Genomic DNA, 19,124 nt, shown 5'->3' on the forward strand with positions numbered 1-19,124 from the left:
ATGATGTAAAGTGACTAAAGATCCACAGAACAAACAACATATATAATAATGTCTGTAAACCCATAACAAAATAGTGAAAAACAGTTGAAAATATTCCCTGTCCCTGAAAATGGGGTATGTAAAACGTTTTGAAATATGTCACAATTGTAAACTAAAAATTTAATTTGTCAGTATACAAACAAAAAATGGTTTCTTGTCATCCATCAGATTCCTTAGACTGAAAGCACAATAAAATGTTCCCTCTTTTTCTGAGATGCTTTTTGGTTGTTTTATAATAATATATTAAAGTCTTGTGTTTGTATCACATAAACGTAAGTGCTTACAACATGTTTAAGCTGCTTTGTGTATACAGTCCCTTCACAGTACATAGCTTCTGGCTGTTGTGGCATTTGAAATCTATCTAGAGGCCTTTCGAACATCCCAACCCACCCCTCTTATGCATTCATTCTGCATGGAATAAAAATAGTTTGTTTAAACTGTTACCTAGGCAGTGTCAACACATCAGGTCAACAGGAGCTGAAGCTAAACTAGGCCGATTTTCTCCTTGCTACGCCCCCGTCAGCACCTCATAACTTGAACTTCACTGTGAATTTGGGCCAAGTGCTCTCCAGTTTAGTTGCTGGGCCATCAGTTTACCACTGCAGCATTTACCCTGATGACTTTGACACACATGTGGAGTGGAAAGTTCCACAGGCAGAAGAAAAGGAAACGGAGTAGCTAACAATTATGCTAGTTTATCCGAGCTGGCCAACATCCACCAGATTCCATTCATGCTTTGACTGCCCGCTGCCGCTCCTGTCACAGCATCATTCCTGGAACAATGGTGGATTCCTGTTTATCACCGTGCTGTCTTTGATGCACTTTGTCTCTGGTATGCTGTAGCACTGTTTCCTTATTTACTTATTTGGTTGCCTTTTTTTTCTCCAGCTGTTTTAATCAGATGTAGACTGCACCTCTACCATGTGGATAAGATTCTGTTATAGCATTAGGGGAATCTATTTTAATCTGCTATTTGCTAATTGTTTTTCAAAAAAATAGAGGGGGATTTTCTTTTCCAGGCTTGTTGGCGGACAAACAGACTAGTTGCGTGTACAACAGCAGAGATTTTAAATCCTCGTGGTTTAACACTTTTCCTGGTATGTGCACTAACTTGTAACAGAGAGACTGTAACAGTCTTATTACCGTAAATACATCCTGACCACACACAAACATTTCAGCCGAACCTCTGGGGCTGCTGCTGCTTCCTGATACAGCACAAGATTTTTCCCTTGCCATGGCAACAGGCTAATTTTGGAGTTTCAGGCAAACCCAAGGCCCCGGATTGAGGAAGGCGGCAGTTTGTGATAATTCCCGGCCTTCTCAATATCTCCCCCCTCTTTACACACAAATACGCTCACAGAGTTTGATATACACACATGCATAGATGAAGGATGTCTACAGAGAGGCCACTTCCCATTCGGTTGTGTAACCATTTCCTGTTTCTGATAAAGTGACTTCAGGCCTCCCTGGCGGAGACGCCTAGGGACCTCAGCATGTATGTATACAAATGCATGTTTTGAGTATGTGTTTATATAATAGACAAAATACGGCTCATAAATCATAGGTCATCTTTTTAAATCATTATTAAGGCGTTGGCAGGGCACACACATAAACGGCTTGCCCTGTTCCTCTAACATGATCACGTCAGTGCTTCTCTATTGTTCTTTTGTAGCTGGCAGAGTGATGTCAGTGCCGCGTTGTGGATGTGACACATTCACACACACAGAATCATACACACAGTCTCCAGGGCCTTGTAATAGCAGGAAAGCTGACTGGGAGTGTTGCGATAGCCACTGTCACTATGTCCAGTACGCCCAGGGTGTTTAGCTGTGTTAGAAAACACATCTAAACCTTTGAGCAATATTTGTAAAATTTGATTTGGTATTTCTATTTATGAGAAAATATTTCACTTTGTGTAGTTTTTAAAAACATAATGTCATTTGGATGTAAGCAAAAAAGATTTGTACTTATACAAAAACTCGACAAAAACTCAACTTGACAAATTTCACACCTTGCATTGTTTTATAAGTCATCCTTGATGTGTTGATGCGAAAATAGGAGTCGGGGTATAAAAGAATATTGAAGGGACTGAACCACTATGCAGCAGATACAGACATAGACCTGCTATACCTTAGTACAGTCTGAACTAATGAGACAGGTAAATGCAGGCTGTGCCTGCGTGTGTGTGTGTATGTCCATGCATGCGTGTGTGTAACTAATAAAGGACCAGATGGCATGGCTTCCAGCACTGTTGTGAGGACACTGTGTCTGTCAGCCTGCCTGCAGTGCTCATAGAAGCTAATTAACACTGAACAGATCTGAGACTGCCTGTCAGTCCACATGTAGCAGTGGTTCAAGCTCATTAAAAACAAACTGAACGACTGTCAGCTCCTCTCTGACAGAGCAACACAGTTAATACACTGCTACCACTGTGTGCATGTACATGCGTGTGTGTGTAAGACTGCTCAACATGCAGGAGATAGTGAGAGATGTGAGTTTTGTTTCCAGTGTGTTATTGCCCCCAAGTGCTACATACAAGCTAAGACCATTAGCATTTAGAATACCCATCCGTTCCGCTTAAGTGAACCTGTGTAGACAGACTGATCTCAGGGGAAATCAGACAGCAGTGTGCTCACACAAACACCCATTTAAAATGTTACATATTTGTTATCTTTAAATTTCTGCCTGCTAATCTGCATGACTCTTGTACATATCTAGCTTTTATGCACACATACTCGTGCATTACTCATCTATATACAGACTCAGAAAACAGCTGTGAACTGTCTCTTTCTGGCCTAAAATTAACGTTCACTTTATGCTCACAATTTTATACAAAGTAAATGCACAGGCTTTATATGCATGCAAGCATACTGTCAGCTCATGGTTGTGGTGGCCAGAAGCATTTTATATTGAGGATTTACAGCCCCCCTTTTTCTCCACACACTGAACATCTCCGACTGGGATTTTTAAGTAGTTCATCTGGCTTATGAGGGCCCGTCTGGTCCTGAAAGCCCCCCTTGGTTTATTTGATAGCTTATCCTCTTCTCTCCTTTGCATCTGTGTGTGTGTCCTTGTATATGTGCTTGAGTGAGTGAATATATCTGTGAGTGTAAACTAATTTCTTGAAAGTGAGACAGATTTACTGGTGCAGTAGCCCCAGGGTGCACAGCAACTCCAGGGGGTTAAGTTGTTTGGAGGGCAGGAGGTCTGCTACATGACTAAGGCAAGCAGGAGTCCCTCAAGGCTGCACAAGTAGAGATGAAACTTCCTCATGCATAAGCACACAGACAAGTAAATGCTACCTTAATTGTATACACTCCCACCTGATCTTTTTAGATTTAAGAAACACTTCCTTTTTACATTGCCTTTGTGTTTTATTTATTTGACTTCACCACTTAAGGTCTTTTTTGTTATTTGTTTTTTTTTTAAACTGTGTTAAAGGTGGTGGTGAGGAGAGATAACGCATGCTTATTCACTAGTGCTCAGTATCATTAGAAAATGTTATTATCACTGCAATAACTGTGATATAGTCTAGAAATTTTGAGATCAAAAATTATGTATTTAAAAGAATTTACTAACCTTAACCTTAACATTTAACTGGGATGACATTTCAGTCCCCATCCATAACACAAACACACACACAAACACACACACACACACACACACATTATCTCTTGCAATATGACTAATATAATTACTTCAGCTACCATTTCCCTATGGATTTAGACACCCCCGCCCCATACTTCCAACATCATCACTCACGTCCCCCCAACCTAAATTACCCCCCCCCCCTTGATGACTACCTCACCCCCCAGGCATGGCAGCTGTGTTCTCCTGTAGGCATTACATCACTGCAAGAGCAGCCTTGTTACTGATCCCCTGACAGCCAGCATTTTCAACGCACACACACCAATACACATACACATAAACTGACACACAGGCTTGTGTTTACACATATTAGTGCAAATAACTTTACATAACACCTGCAGCAGTGTCCTCAGTGTCTTCCACTCGCCTTGTGTCGCTCATCCTCGTCCTACGACACACAGTTGTAAAAGACCCAAAGGTGCACGTAAAGATGAACATCTCCCTAACCTGCCTTATTTGTAGAATGATGTCTATCTTTCTCGTGATATCCTGACAGATGATCTGTGGTGTTGGATGGCACTCCAGTCACTGCCTGTCACACTTGGGATGTAAGGAGGGATGGGCCCTGACCAAATAAATAAAGTGAAGAATGTGAGGATATCAAAATCATAAATCTGTCACCTCTCCCGGTGCCTTAATTGAGCTGATGTTATATAGACATGCACTATATAGATATACAATATGTGTTTATGTTTGTCTAATAGTAATCTGTTTTTATCTATGTTGAGAAATGGTAAATTACTGTGTTTACATCTCCCACAGTTTTTGGATCACACCTGTCAATTATCTAGTCGAGTCACTTTCATAGAGTTTATTACAGTGCGTCACATCTTCAGCATTAAAACACTATAGATGCTGTATTTGTCCCCAAAAATGCGATTGGTCATTTACTAATAACACAAAACATACATTAAACAGAGTATAAATCATATTGATCTTATTGTATAAATACTAATGAAACCATCTGAATATTATTGAAAATATATTGAACAGGAAATAAATAGCGGCAAGATGAGCAAAAGAACTTTCTCTTACAGGATGTAAATATAAGTAATATGGAGAAAGTAATAATGTAATGTAATGTTAAGCATAAAATTAAGCAAAAGGGTTTCAAGAATATTGTAAAAATATTTATAGTGAGGACTGCAGATCAGAGCAGGCAGGCAGCTCACACACTTCAGTCAACTGTAGTACACATACAGTAAATATTTGCATTAATGACACAAGTGATCCAAGTACGATGTGCCTGAAGACCTGGTTTAATGTTTAAATGTGAAAAGGTTTCATTTTATACAGTGTTGTTTAATTGTTTAAACATTCGTTGTTAGTTACAGTTGTTACCCTTCGTAATGCACCTTGTGGCCTCCAGTTTTGGAGAGACTGTCCCATGTTGTTTTGGTCTCAGAGGTTCTGGTTCCCTTTGGCCTTTACACACCTTCTCTCCTTCTATACCACTGTCTCATACTCATCTCCACCTCTCACTGTGTCCGTTTTGGCTGGTGTGTGTGTGTGTGTGTGTGTGTGTGTGTGTGTGTGTGTGTGTGTAAACTGTGTGTTGTCCCAGTAACAAGCCCTCTACCATAAAAGCATGCTTTAAATCTAAGAGATGTCAGAGGAGGGGAGAGGGAATGCACGGAGTGACCATTCCTCCTATTTCTAGTGCAGCAGAGCACACATGTGCAGTCAATAAAAAAGGCCTGGCTGTCATTTATAGCATCTTAACTGTAATCCTCTAATTAACACACCTACTATTCTGAGCCTTGTTATCCTGCCGAGGACTAGAGGAGCAGCAGAGGGGTATAAAGAGAACAGGCATGGTGTTTGCTTTTGGAACTCACATAAGTTTACAAAACATCTACCAGCTGCTACTGGTGTTTTGTTGTTGTTGGCGTCCACTGTGGTGAGATTGTTGCTACTAGGAAATACTCTGTTTCAGAGCTAGTTTATGTCTTCAAGCCACACAGACAGAAACCACTGAACTGAGGTGTGGACTTTGGATTCAAAAGGTGCGCTGATCCGTATTTGAAGTATAGTGATCCCAGCTGACCACTAAGTGACACACCTGTTCCTTCTTGAGCTGAGGAATAAGTTGAACAGAGTGACGTGAGGTTGTACTCACCCCTGTATGATTGTTCAGGAGTCTACAGTGATGAGCTGAGGTCAGTCAGTCAGCATGCAGCTGGCCCCTTACTAGACTTCTTGTATAACCTTATTTGCCTTTTTTTGGAGCTGGGCTCACTGTCCGATGACTTAATTTATTTGAAGCCCATCTGACCTGGTTTGAATGCAGTCAGAGTATCGTGATGTCTCAATGTGAGGCTGAAAAGACAGTCAGTAAAGAAATTTTACTGGCCTGTTCTGGAAAGTATTTGTGAAAGCATCTCTATTTAATATTAAGATTTTTTGTCCTTTCATGCCTAGTGTTTGTACCTATAATATAATATAATATAATATAATATAATATTATATATATATATATATATATATACACACAAACACACACACATTTGTCGCTCCATATTAAAGGGCCAGAAGTCTGTGGCCCGTCAAATGTGGATGGCTGCTGACCAATGGCTTGTTTGGTCTTTTCGTCACTTTGCCTACCTTCCTTTTGTCTGCTTTCATATCTTTTCTGTCCTATTCACCTTCTTAATCCTCTCCTCTCTGCTCCTCTCAAATCTTTTTCATCCTCATCAACGAACACAGTGTCCAAACACAGGTCCATTAGACACGAACCAGTGCAGGAAACGTGGTGAAGTCACACACATTCCCTCACCTTCAGAGACAAATCAGCTTTCAACACACTGACAGCCTTAATCTCCCCCTCCTCCAGTGTAATGTGCTTAGAAGCTACAGTACATTTAAGGCAGTCAACCTAATGAAGGCATTTAGCTTTTGTTTACTGATATACTTTATGGCACTGTGAAAAATGCACAATTTATAGTTTAAGGATTGATAACAGATATTCATCTTTGATGTCTAATTAGAATTCTAAAATAAAATAATAATAATAAAATAAACAAAATAGAAGCCTGTGTATCTTTTGCTTATAAACCACTGATTTCACAAAACTATAAAACATGAAAACATAACTCTATATATTTTAAAAGCACATCATATTCACACCTAAAAAATGTTTATAAAACCCAAACTTCTTATTCTCTCTGTAATTAACTACAACGAAACTAATCATGCTTGTAGCAGTGTGTTATGTATTTGTTCAAGAGTGCGATAGCTGCGTCTTAGCCACACTCCTTCCCTGATGGAGGCCTGCTCTGCAGCTAGGCCCCTGAGGTGGCCACATATTTGTTGGGTGAGTAAGGAATGTGGTTACATGCCTTAGACATTAGCTATGACGGAGCACTGGCTCCACGAGGGAGGGAGGGAGGGAGGGAGGGAGGGAGGGAGGGAGGGTAGAGTCTGAGCTCACGGCAAGTGAGCTCATTCAGCCCCAGAGCTCGAAGAGAGAGTGCAGCTCCGTCATCGTCTTTGCAGAAAAGGAGAGAGAGAGCGAGAGAGAGAGTAGGGGAGAGGGAGAGGGAGAGGGAGGAGTGTAAGCCAGTTACTGAGCGAATGAGAGACAGGGAGAGTGGAGCAGCACAACAATAGTGGGCTGCTCTTCTTGCTGTGGACTCCGAGACAGAGTGCTCAGAAAAACACACAGACGTTCTGTAAACCAGCTGCAGCCAGATTACAGTTGGCATTTACATATAGTCATTACTGCTTCCTAGGTTTTTTTCCTGCTCTCTCTGTGGCGAACATTCTACACAAAGCCAAATATTGACGAAGGAACATTTTAGGAATTTTTGTGGTCATTGCATGGGATTCAAGAACTTGAGGAGTGTGTCCACAAACGGACTTTTGGACGAGTTTCTGTTGTACTGGGTCCTGAAGACTGGAACAGCTAACTAAACCAGACAGCACTTGGGCACCCGGGGGAGTGTTGTCGACTTGGGATTTTTTCACTCAGACTGTGGATTCACCTCAATCAGCCCTCTAAGGAGAACACTTCTGTTTTGTCTATTTGACTATTTCTGTGCAGCAAGAGTTGGGGGGGGGGGGCATTGATTGCTCCATCCCCAAAGGAAGGAGAATCATCTCTGTGTGTGTGTGAGAGAGAGACAGACTGTGTTCTGGGGGATGCCTCTGGATGTGGTGATTGCCCCAGCGGAGGACTGTTTTTGGCCCGACCTGCAGACAGACACAGACATGAGGCTTAAGATCAGAGTCCGCCGAATGAAGGAGGGGAGAGAGCTAAGAGGTGTGTATCCGCCTGGACACAAAGGAGTAGAAGTAATGTGTGTATGTGGGCAAGTTAATGATAGCATGACAATGTCCCTTTCTGGAGAGCAACATGTTAAGGGTGTAGCCCTTTTTTTTTTTACACATGTCACACAGGTATCATGCAGAATGGAGATGCAGATGTGATTATATATGGATATTGGGGCTGTTAACACAACACAACTGAGTATTATTAAATACACCAAAGAATAATGGCAGATAGAAGATGGGAACAAGGGAAAACCACTGATAAGAGTTTGTGCACTGCAGATGAGTACAAAGGCACCGCGGGTTTTCAGGTATTTATGTATTCCAGTCCAGACATGCTGCAAAGGAAAGACAGATGCAAATTGAATTTTAAGAACATGTACTGGATCAATAGTGTGATTTACTGCTACAACAGGGTAAAATAATACATTGCAGGGGCCAAGCCAAATCTGCTAATTGTTTTTTCACCTTTATATTTGCCTGGGTAATGTGTTTAGAGCAACAGAATAGGAAGAAGGGGGATTAAAAGGATGACATCATGAAGACAAGAAGCAATGAGGAGGAAAGAGATCCCAGAAAAGGGGCTCAAGGGGGAGGGCAATGAAAGCTGTGACCCTGGATATGACATAGTGCTCATGCTCTTTCAGCCTGTGGTCATTGAGACGTAGAACTATCAGAAAAGCTTTTTCTCTCTTTTTCTCTGCTCCCTCTCTCTCTCTTTCTGCAGAATTGTGTCTTGTGGAGGCTGCGTTAACAATATGTGTGCAGAGTGCACTGCAGGTGTTAACATAACACCTTTTCACACATAGCGATGAGGCAATGCAGAGCAATGGTGCTGTGGAAAAAGCTTTTATACGCACCAACACACAGTTGGTTGCTATAATGCAAAAAGTTGTGACAATATGAGCAAAAAGGATTGAATGTAAATATAGCTGCTACTGTAAAGGATATGCAAACCAGGGAATATATGAGAGCTGGTTCAAAGCTGTTAATGTTGCACTGCATCTCTCCACACCTGCTATTCTTCACACTAACATGTGTGCATGTTCATGTACAGTTCGTTGCTACAAATAAAGGTTTCACCGCTGGAGGTGTCAAACTCTAGCTAGTTTTCAGTAGGTGTAAATAGAAAATATTCTGATACATTTCAACACGTCTTTGTGGAAATAGACTTGTGAATGCAAGGTAAATAAAAGGAGGGTTTATAGTCCTATATTGCATTAACATAGTACTGCTAAAACAGCAATTGAACAAAATTACATATTACCAATCTGTCCTGTGGGATAGAGGAACAAGAAATAGTCAGGATCAGAATCAGTCAGGATAATGGGCTATCATCAGGCTGCAAGCAAAGTGATGACCTCATTTTACTGGCTCTTCTATGGTCTGTCAATCTGCACATTTCTGACATGTATGGACCTCTTTTCCCCCTAAAACACAAGCACACTCCCATTGCTTTTCCTGGCTGCAGCACAGCTTTTGTGGAGCTGAGTGGGACATGTGTGCAATGATGTCATGTTGGGAGGATGAGGAAGGTGGGGAGGGGATGGGTTTGCCACATTGAAATGCTAATGTCCCCCCCATAGTGTAGGGGACAGCTGGAGGGGTACAGAGGATGGCGTCATGTCTCTCTCGATATGAACCACAGAAGAGAGTTGTGGAGGGAGAGGTGGAGGGGTAGGCATTCAGTCAGATCAATGCCCCCAGGCTGTGTGTGTGTGTGTGTGTGTCCCTTTCCATTTACAGACGAGTTAAGGAGGGCAACTAAAAGCTACACAGAGGCTGAAGAGAGGGAGGGGGTGAGCATGCATTCACGAGGCAGTCAATTGTACCAACAGCAGTGATGTAACAGCAGAACGTCCATTAACCACACAGCATTCTGGCAGGTGTTGTGTGTCTCTGTCTGTTCAATATCTCGGGGATTCCACTTCCATTCATGTTTCGGCTTTCTGCATTTATTCGACCAGCACAGACACAAAAAGCAAGAATTTCAGCCAGACATCAATTACTAAAAACACACTTTTACGCATGTAGCATAATAATTAACACCTTTAGACTAAAATGTGTAAATTAATTTAGTTGTAGGAATGTGCTGATGAGGAAAGAGACCAGCGCTGCCAATGAAAAAAATGAGCCCTGAGGGCTCTGCTTTGACAAGGAGAGGAAAATAAGCAGTTGTATAAATGATGAGGTGGGTTAGAGGAAAACGGAAAAAGGAAGTCACAACTGGCTAACATTACTGGTGGCGACACAGTGCCCTCTTTCCCAGTAGTGTGTTTTCTTTCAACTCCTTTTTTTTAAAAGCGCGTGTGTTCAGAATTAGGTTAGTCACATCCTGTCCAAATGCATTTTCCACAGCACAGCAAAAGGTGAGGTAGTTTCCCCCCCAAAAAAAGATTAAGTAGTTTTTCTGTGTGACAGCAAATCTTGTAAGCAGCAAATTGCAGAAATTTTAAACTGTAGATTCTGACGTAGCTTAATAAGGCTACTTTTGCAAAGAGTTAAGCCTATGTGTTATCATGCTGTGCTGAAGGTGAACTCATCTCTCCCTGTTGACTTTCTGATGTCATCTTCAGGGACAGCTGGGCTGGTGTGTGTCACAGGGTATTTTCAGTGACCTCAGTGTGAGTGTACAGTGTGTTTATGTGTGCGCTTTGTGTGGCTTAGACTGAGATGTACAGATGTGTCATTGTTTTCTTTTGGAGCATGTGAGCCAGTGTCTCTTTGGGTTATTTGGTGCCCACTGTTGTGTCAGTATGTTAACGTGCCCTTTGGACCTTCACTGTGTGTTTGTTTTATTTCATCTTGACAACCCTCGGGGACACGATGAGCCAACTGTCATCAACATCACTGCCTTTCGTCATCGTCATGACAACCTAGAGTAGAGCGGGTTCAGGTGACGAGGTGACAATAACACGCTATCTCCTGTGTGACTAACATCCATTAGCACCGGCTGTGCAAAGCTTTGAGTAAAAGGAAGGTGTCTGTAATTGTGTTGACGTAATGTCAATAGCCCTTCAAAAACACAGGCCGGCACACTTAGTCCTGCTTTCTTATCAGTTCTGACTTCAGTCTCGCTGCTCGCCAGAAACCTCTTACTTACTCTCCATGTCACACACTGGCTTACCAGCAGTTTTACTGTTTAACATGGGGTGAGGTTATCAATTCCAAGTCATAATGCCAACACATATGAGGTTAAAGGGCGAGAATATTGTTAGAAGAGTGTTTCCATTCATGTGTCCACTTCCCTTTGCACACAATCGCACTTTCTCTTCACTCTGAGCACTGTCTCCACTGTGGAATGTCCTGTCCTTCTGTTGTCCTGTCTTCTGTCCTTCTAACAACTCTCTAACAATGTCATTGCATAGAAAAGGAAATGGTTGAAGTGTGACGTAAGGGTTTTCCTGTTAATTTAATTCTCCAGGAACCTACCACTTCCACACCCTGGGAGTATAGCAGGGGCTAAATGTAGAACTATTTATTTATGTGTGTGTGTATGTTTGTGCGTGTGCAAGCACACGGGTGTGTTGCTCCATACTAGCAACTTTGGAGAGGAAGAAACCCATCAAAGGACTACACTACCACCCTCTGTTTCATCAATTAGTGATGCTGTAGCACTGCCCAAAGGATCAGTAGACCAGGCTCTGGTAGATTTACAGTGCCATTGGAGCCTAAAACCAAACTGTGAACTACAAATCTCTGTTTAGTCTACTCTTCAGAGGCCAAATAGGTTAGGTCACTGAGCTGTGGTAACACAGTAGCTTTCCACTCAGCCTCCACTTCCCTAGCAGTAAGCTTTTCTCTCCCGTATCTTGTAAGTTATCTGAACGCTCTTTATGCATCTATGCTTCTTTCTTTCCCTCCACTCCACCCCCCCATGTGGAGCGCTGATGTCATTGCTCTGCCGGTTGCCATTAATAGCAGGAAACAGCCTTCATCACTTTGCTCTTAAAGGGACAGTGCACCCAGAATACAGTAGCACTGGGTCATGAGGATGCACTGGAGGAACCATGGCGTTAAGAAGATGTTTACCAAGTCTGCTATACTCTAAACATTTGTACATTTTTTGTAGCTTTTTAATAATTTATTGTAGATCTCATATCTGTTCAGTACATGCTGCTGACACTGTGTGCTCTGTGTCTCTGTTAGCCAGCTCATGTGAGCTGGGTGTGTGTTACAGTGGAAGGCAAAACCTCCCTACACTGTGCTGTGTGTGTCACTTTGGAACAGTGATGTCATGTCTCACTCTCACTCAGTGACCGTGTGTGTGCATGTGTGTATTACATCTCAGATTGGGTCAGGCAGGGCTGAACTGAGATTAGGTTCTAATCTCCTTTCTGGGGCTCAGGATTTCCTTGAAACACTACCCTCCCTTCTCTCCAATCTTCAGCAAGGTCATTACCCACTCTTCAACACACACACACCTCACTCACCCACATCTCCTTTCAATAGCCCCCACCCTGTAGTTATCCAACTACAGTGCTGCAGGATAATGAAGAGTCTGTGTGTGTGTGGACAGAATAACTGACAGAATGAATATTGACAAAATGTTACCTGCAAAATTATATGTTATGTTTATATATGTTTACATTTGTTGGTCTGTGCATGCATGTGTGTGCATGGTTGTCAGAGGGATGTTACTGGGCCTCTGTCCTGGCCCTGCACCTGTGGCCTCTCTCATTCCCTCAGCCTGACGCAATGCACTGCTACAGGACATGAGCTCATGCAGGAAACAGAGCCACACACACACGCACGCACACACACACACACACACACACACACATATATATGCCAAAAGTGGAGCCGCCTGCCTCTTAAAGAGCCAGACACACACATTCCTGGCCGCCCAGCATTTAACCTAAGTCTCCCACAGAAGCACAGAGAGCCTCCTTTTTGCTCCTAGCGCATTAGAGCAGGACCCAGACATTGTACTCTAGCTTCACCTCTGAAAGTCTATAAAGTATCTGTGTGCTCAGCTAATAGTCATGCAGTTTTTTTTTCTGTGCTGTACTGTATATGCATTCATGGGAGTCTTTGCGGTCCCCAGTATGTTGTGGGACTGCTGTGTAGAAAACCATTAGCGTACCTAAATATTTTTCTCCCTCTTTTCATTCTCTGCAGGAGGTTTTGCTGCTTTCTCTTCCTGTTTTCCCGGCCTGTGTGAAGGGAAGCCTGCCACTGCTCTACCGATGAGCTTGTCCCAGCCTTGCTTGCCTGTGGCAAATGTAGGGCCCACTCGTATCCTGCCACATCTCTACTTGGGTTCCCAGAAAGATGTCCTCAACAAGGTAGCATTTATTTTGGATCTTTTCTTTCATTTCAGAAAGTAAGATGACTGACTTTTCCATGATACTTGGCAACAAAACATGACCTTAGACCCTGTTTATCTCCATTTATTTAGGATCTGATGGCTCAGAATGGTATCACCTATGTGCTGAATGCCAGCAACACCTGTCCCAAGCCAGACTTTATCAGTGAGAGCCACTTCATGCGCATCCCAGTAAATGACAACTACTGTGAGAAGTTGCTTCCCTGGCTGGACAAAACAAATGAATTCATAGGTAGGAAAAAATACATTATAATAATTTGTTGATGAATACTAGCATTATAAAACTTTATATTAGACACTGAAGGAAGTGTTACAGCCATGATATTTAATACAACATATCTGCACATTGTCATCAGTTGTTAAAGGTGCACATGCAGCACAGGTAACAATAGTGTCAGGTATGACATATCCAGGAAATGTCATTTTGCCTACAATGGGTGCTGATAGTCTTCACAGACGATGAGTACTGTCAGGGATCTGCGGTGTTGTTCACATTTTGTATAGTTGTGTGTATTAATACATGTTTTTTCCCACCAACAGACAAAGCTAAGGTGTCAAACTGCAGAGTTATTGTGCACTGCCTTGCCGGAATCTCACGATCTGCGACCATCGCCATTGCATACATCATGAAGACAATGGGCTTGTCATCAGATGATGCCTACAGGTACGCTAGTTCCTCCCACCCACCACCAGCTGAGCTTAGGTGTCTGCCACAGTGAAAATGCAACTCATTTACATAGATTTAAGTAACCAGGTTACAGTCCTACTTTCTCTGGAAAGCCGATTTATTTTAAACTATCATGTAAAGATGAAAGCTAGTTTCTAAAAAAGGGTAGGGGATTAGGGAAACCTGGCTTCCCCAGGTAGATTTTTGTTAGAGAATGGCAATTTCTTTGCCATGTATACACCTGACCAGGTTTCAAATGGCCTTTCTTTAGCTGCCCATGTCTGTAACAAAAGGCTGCAGATAGGAACATGCAGCTGAATGAAATAAGAGATCATTAACAGCCTACTACTAGTTCATCTTTGCTAATTCTGACCTTGAAAAAAATCTCAGTATCCTCAGTAAATTATGTCTGAATCCCTGTGAATTTAATGAAATATCTTTGCCACATGTTTAAATTTGCATTGTTTTAGAAGATTTGTTTTAAACCTGCACTCATGTAACTAATATTTTATAACACTCTTTCCTCTTGACAGGTTTGTAAAGGACCGAAGACCCTCCATATCCCCCAACTTCAACTTCCTTGGTCAGTTGCTGGAGTTTGAGAAGGGTCTCCGATTGCTCCAAGCTTTCACTTCAACTTCGGATGACAAGATCTCTGAAAACAACACCAAGCAAAGCTCAGAGGTTAACACAGGTTTCGAGATGAACGGTCATCGCACCTGTGACTCATCTATGACAGAGCCACAAATCCCTCCCGAACCCAAGCTGCCCTCACCCACCTCCCTCCAAAAAGGCTTTAATGGCCTACACCTCTCTGCAGAGAGGATCATGGACACTAATCGACTCAAACGATCTTTTTCACTGGACATTAAGTCTGTCTACTCTCCTAGTAGTCCCCACTGCCCTAGCCTGGCACCCACACATTCTGAAGACGTCCCTAAGCTGTGCAAACTTGACAGTCCCGGAACAGTAACCTCTAATGGTGTCTGCTCCCGGTCTCCCGTCCTAGACAGCCCTAGCTCCTCTGATTCACCGTTCCCATCACCAGGCAGCGTGGGCAGCATTGGAGCTTTGGGGCTCGGAGGAACTGAAGGAACCCATCTGCCTGGTTCTTTCTCGTCCAGACCCAGGAGAAAACCCAAGCACAGCTCCAGCAGTTCCCCTGTCCACACTCTATCACACCAACCTCCAAAGTCCCTCAGCTTGTCGCTTGATCATAAAAGCCCAAGCTTGGATGAGAATCCAAAAACCACAATGCTTCTATCACTACCCTCTCTGCCCACCATGGGTTCCGGGGCCATGTGGACCAAACACAGAGAGACTGTCCAGGCCACCACACCTGTCACACCCACCACAGAAGCCCCTTGGCACTTTGGGGTAGAGGAGGGGGGTAATGGGGAGATGGAGCTGGGAGGAGGAGTTGAAGGAAGGGGAGAGAAGTCCTCTGTGAGGTTTGGGAGCAGCTCGGCATATGTGGCATTTGGGTGCAGTGAAGGTGTGCGGTTACGAGACAAACCCCAGAGGGAGAAGCCCTCATCGTCTCAGACACAGAGAGACCACCGGGACTCTGCATTATCATCCACAGTCACCATGTCCAACAGCTCGAACAACAGCGGAACTGTGGCAGAGATGCAGTTCAAGCGGCGCAGTTGTCAAATGGAGTTTGAGGAGGGCATCTCTGAGACGCGATCTCGAGAAGAACTGGGGAAGATTGGGAAGCAGTCAAGCTTCTCTGGGAGCATGGAGATCATCGAGGTATCCTGACAGATAATGGACATAATCAGAGCTGTCCCTTGGGGACATAAATGGACCTAGTTAGACGAAATCTGAGAGAAGGACATATGAGAGGGAGATCTTTTTATGCTCCCCTCCTAGTCAGTGTTAAAGACTCCAACTGAGAGAAGGACAACAGATACTCAAGCAGACATTTAATGTGAAAGGTTTAGCAAGCGGCGAACTAGGATTCGCATCTGGACAGACAGCCTTAGATGTGGTGCTTAGCAGGCCATAACCATCTGGAACTGATCTGAAGAAAAGTCATGAGGAGGGTGGGGTACTGAGGGGTGACTGTAGGTACTGGAACTCTTTATTTTTTGAGCTCTGTCACAAATAAAATGAAACGACCCAGGGCAAGTATCATGTTGCAACCTTAATATATAGAGTACCCCCTATTTTGGCAAAGTTTGGACGCAAACTCCTTGCCTGTGGTCAAATGTAGTGTGCTTCAGTGCGTGTATAGCTTGTGAATTGAACCAAGCCCCTTATTTCATCCCAAAGCTTCACCCCTGCATCAAGAAGTCTCAGAACCTCGCACGGCTACATCCACGTCCCCTTCCCTCCAAGGTGGCTGTGCCTGCTACAGACTCTCTATAACAACATCAACAACAATAGCAAACTCCTTAGGGCCATCTCTTCACATCAACAGAGCACAAGGTATAGAGCTCAAATGGATTTAATTTATAGACGGTACTGCATTCAACAATAAAGGATCCTCAGCGTTTGTTGATGAACAGACTTTGAGTTGAAGACACGTAATGACAGGCAGTGTTTCCACCCCTAAAGCACAGTGTCTCTTTTCTTACTTTGGCTCTCTTGTTTCCAGTGTTAACAGCATAATAGGACAGAGGTTTTGGGCTGGTGGTGAAGGTTAATAACCGCTCAGCTCCTTTATAGATCCCCCCCACCCCATCTTACTGTTCCCAGTCACCACTTATTGTCCTCACTCAGCATGCACCAGAAAGGCTGACTACAGTCAAACAAATACTATATATACAATATGAATATATATAGCAATTTTAATGGACTTCTAATGGACTTTTTTGTTCAGTTATAGTTTATAGTTTTTGTTCAGTTTAATTTATTGTATTGGTTCATTCTGGTAATGAGAAATAATATAATGTGTTGTGGATTTTTTTTTCTTTTTTCTTTTGTTGGAACATTATTATTAATTATTATTATTATTATTATTATTATTATTATTATTATTATTATTATTATTATTATTATTATTATTATTATTTGCTGTATGGTATTTATGAACACACACTCATACAAATACACACATTCAGCAAATTCAACCAAGCAATATGTGCTGTTCCTTCTTTGAGGAGAGTGATGTATGACTTTAAAATGCACTTTTCTGCTTCTGATAAATACCTTTGATTTCCATTCACACTCTGACAACCTGATACTCAGTAAGTCTTGAGTTTTGACTCTAAATACAAAGCATCAGTTTGATGTCAGGAGGATAGTAATAATATCCCAATAGTGAGATCTTTAAGAACAAGATCTCTGTTCTGGCTCATCTGCAGGGCGAATTCATGTATTTATTGTTTCTAAAAGCTCAAGCTTGAAATGAAAAGACTGTTTTGTGCAACTGTGAGCAAAGGGAGAAAGAGCCACACGCACACTCTGATCACTTGTGTACAGTAAAACATTTTCTGCCAGTTTCACGAGGGCTTGCATAAGAACAGCTATATGCAAACAGACACAGAGCTCTTTGACAAGTTTGGAATTTAAAGACTCATACAAAGTGTCCTCTCCGAACCAGCACCAGTTATTATCATAGCGTGTCCCACCAAAGCTAAAACCAACACACACACCCCATATACTGTATGCACTTATATACACTTATTTTCACACATGTAGTGCATAGGCCCTACACACACCCTTTTGTTCATTCTCAGGGGATCTTCTAGTGAGCCAAACCCAACACAGGGTACACAGCTGCTGGTACATCAGCACAATGCATGTCCATAAAGCTCCTTGACTTTCTCTTTATTTTTCTTTTTTCTTTGATTTCCTAATTTCCAAAGCTTTGATTAAAAACAGGATAACAAAATGGAAAGCAAAAACTGAGGATCCTCATTTCCTGAGGTGAAAGAATGAAAACTTTGCTCTCCTGATGCGCGATAGTTATTTATTTATAATGTAAAATGTGTTTATTTTTCCCTTGATTAGCTTTTCTCTCTGGCAATCTCTGACCTTAGACTTTGTGCTGCTGCAGCTACAGTAAGTTCAGAAAATTCCTATGTTCCCTTGAGGCTCAAGAAAAACCTCTCCTCACCTTCCCTTCCCTATATTTTTAAGAAATGTTGTTAAAATTATTTATGACATGTAACAAAGATGATGCAGGCTGTCCCATTTGCTAAAATTGTTGTTATCAATTTATTATTATTATTATTATGTTGTTGTTGTTGTGTAAATAGCAACGCATCTAAGAACACTGATGAATTTAGATGAGTTTTTAAAAGAAAGTCCTGATACCTTAGGCTGCTTGACGCAAAAATACCTCAGGTTCTATCGAAAGGCTTTTCCTTCCCCTGTACATGTTTTGTGAAAATGAAACAAAAATACAGACATGACAAAATACAAACTCTTCTCTGCTTCTTCTTCACGTGTGTTTGGACGATGGCTGTACGGGACTGAAAGGGGATTCCACTAAACAGACAAGCAACACATCACTTCATCCTCACACTGGGAGTCCTGCTATTGATTCTGTGTGTAACAAACCTCAGTCTGACCACACAACACGGCTTTATTGATTTTATTTCTCCAGTCATTGATGGAATAGTTAACTATTTGATAAATATGCATTAAAAAAACCCTAGTAATATATGCTCACATTATCACTAAATTTATACTAGGTTATATCTTGGTGTCATAGGATTGAAAGGCAACTCCCCACAAGATTAATTAATGAAAATAGCAATATCTGTTATGAAACCAGGGATAGATGGATTTGGTAGACAGTGTGTCTTTCACTTATTGTTCTTTTTTTCCATCAGCCTGTGGTACATCCCATTGTACTTGTTTGTTTACAATACCACAGTGTAAAAATTCTGCGTTAAAGTAAAACACAATAAATGAATAGTGCTGGTGTATTTCACCTAAATGCACCTACAATATGCACTTTTACCCAGAATTAGCATTAAAATATTCCAAAACTTGCTAATTAAGCAGAAATATTTGATTCTCTGATTTGTTAAAAGCACAATTATTTCACAGGCTTTAAGAAGCTTTTATCTTTATATTATGGTTTGGAGCATCTTTTCAGTAAAATAAATAAAAAGGCACATACTCATATACAGTTTGTTTGCTTTGTAGAAAAATCTAAATAAAACAGAGTTGTGACTTTATGGTGGAATTTAGCATACAGACATAAATTTGGTA

The 19,124-nt window shown here is 41.9% G+C and overlaps 1 protein-coding gene across 4 annotated transcripts in view; it reads left to right on the forward strand.

The window, feature by feature from the left end:
• dusp8a (dual specificity phosphatase 8a) overlaps nucleotides 1–18,327 on the forward strand; it is a 40,555-nt gene extending 22,228 nt beyond the window's left edge. For all 4 annotated transcript variants that reach the window (XM_067501387.1, XM_067501386.1, XM_067501385.1 and 1 more), the window contains 4 exons: nucleotides 13,078–13,244; nucleotides 13,358–13,517; nucleotides 13,826–13,949; nucleotides 14,486–18,327. In XM_067501387.1, coding sequence (XP_067357488.1) covers nucleotides 13,078–13,244; nucleotides 13,358–13,517; nucleotides 13,826–13,949; nucleotides 14,486–15,716 — 1,682 coding nt within the window. In that variant the 3' untranslated portion in view covers nucleotides 15,717–18,327. The remainder of the gene's footprint in view (nucleotides 1–13,077; nucleotides 13,245–13,357; nucleotides 13,518–13,825; nucleotides 13,950–14,485) is intronic.
• Nucleotides 18,328–19,124: the final 797 nt, after the last annotated feature.

Source organism: Channa argus, chromosome 4 (genome assembly GCF_033026475.1).
Source record: "Channa argus isolate prfri chromosome 4, Channa argus male v1.0, whole genome shotgun sequence".
Classification (NCBI taxonomy): domain Eukaryota; kingdom Metazoa; phylum Chordata; class Actinopteri; order Anabantiformes; family Channidae; genus Channa; species Channa argus.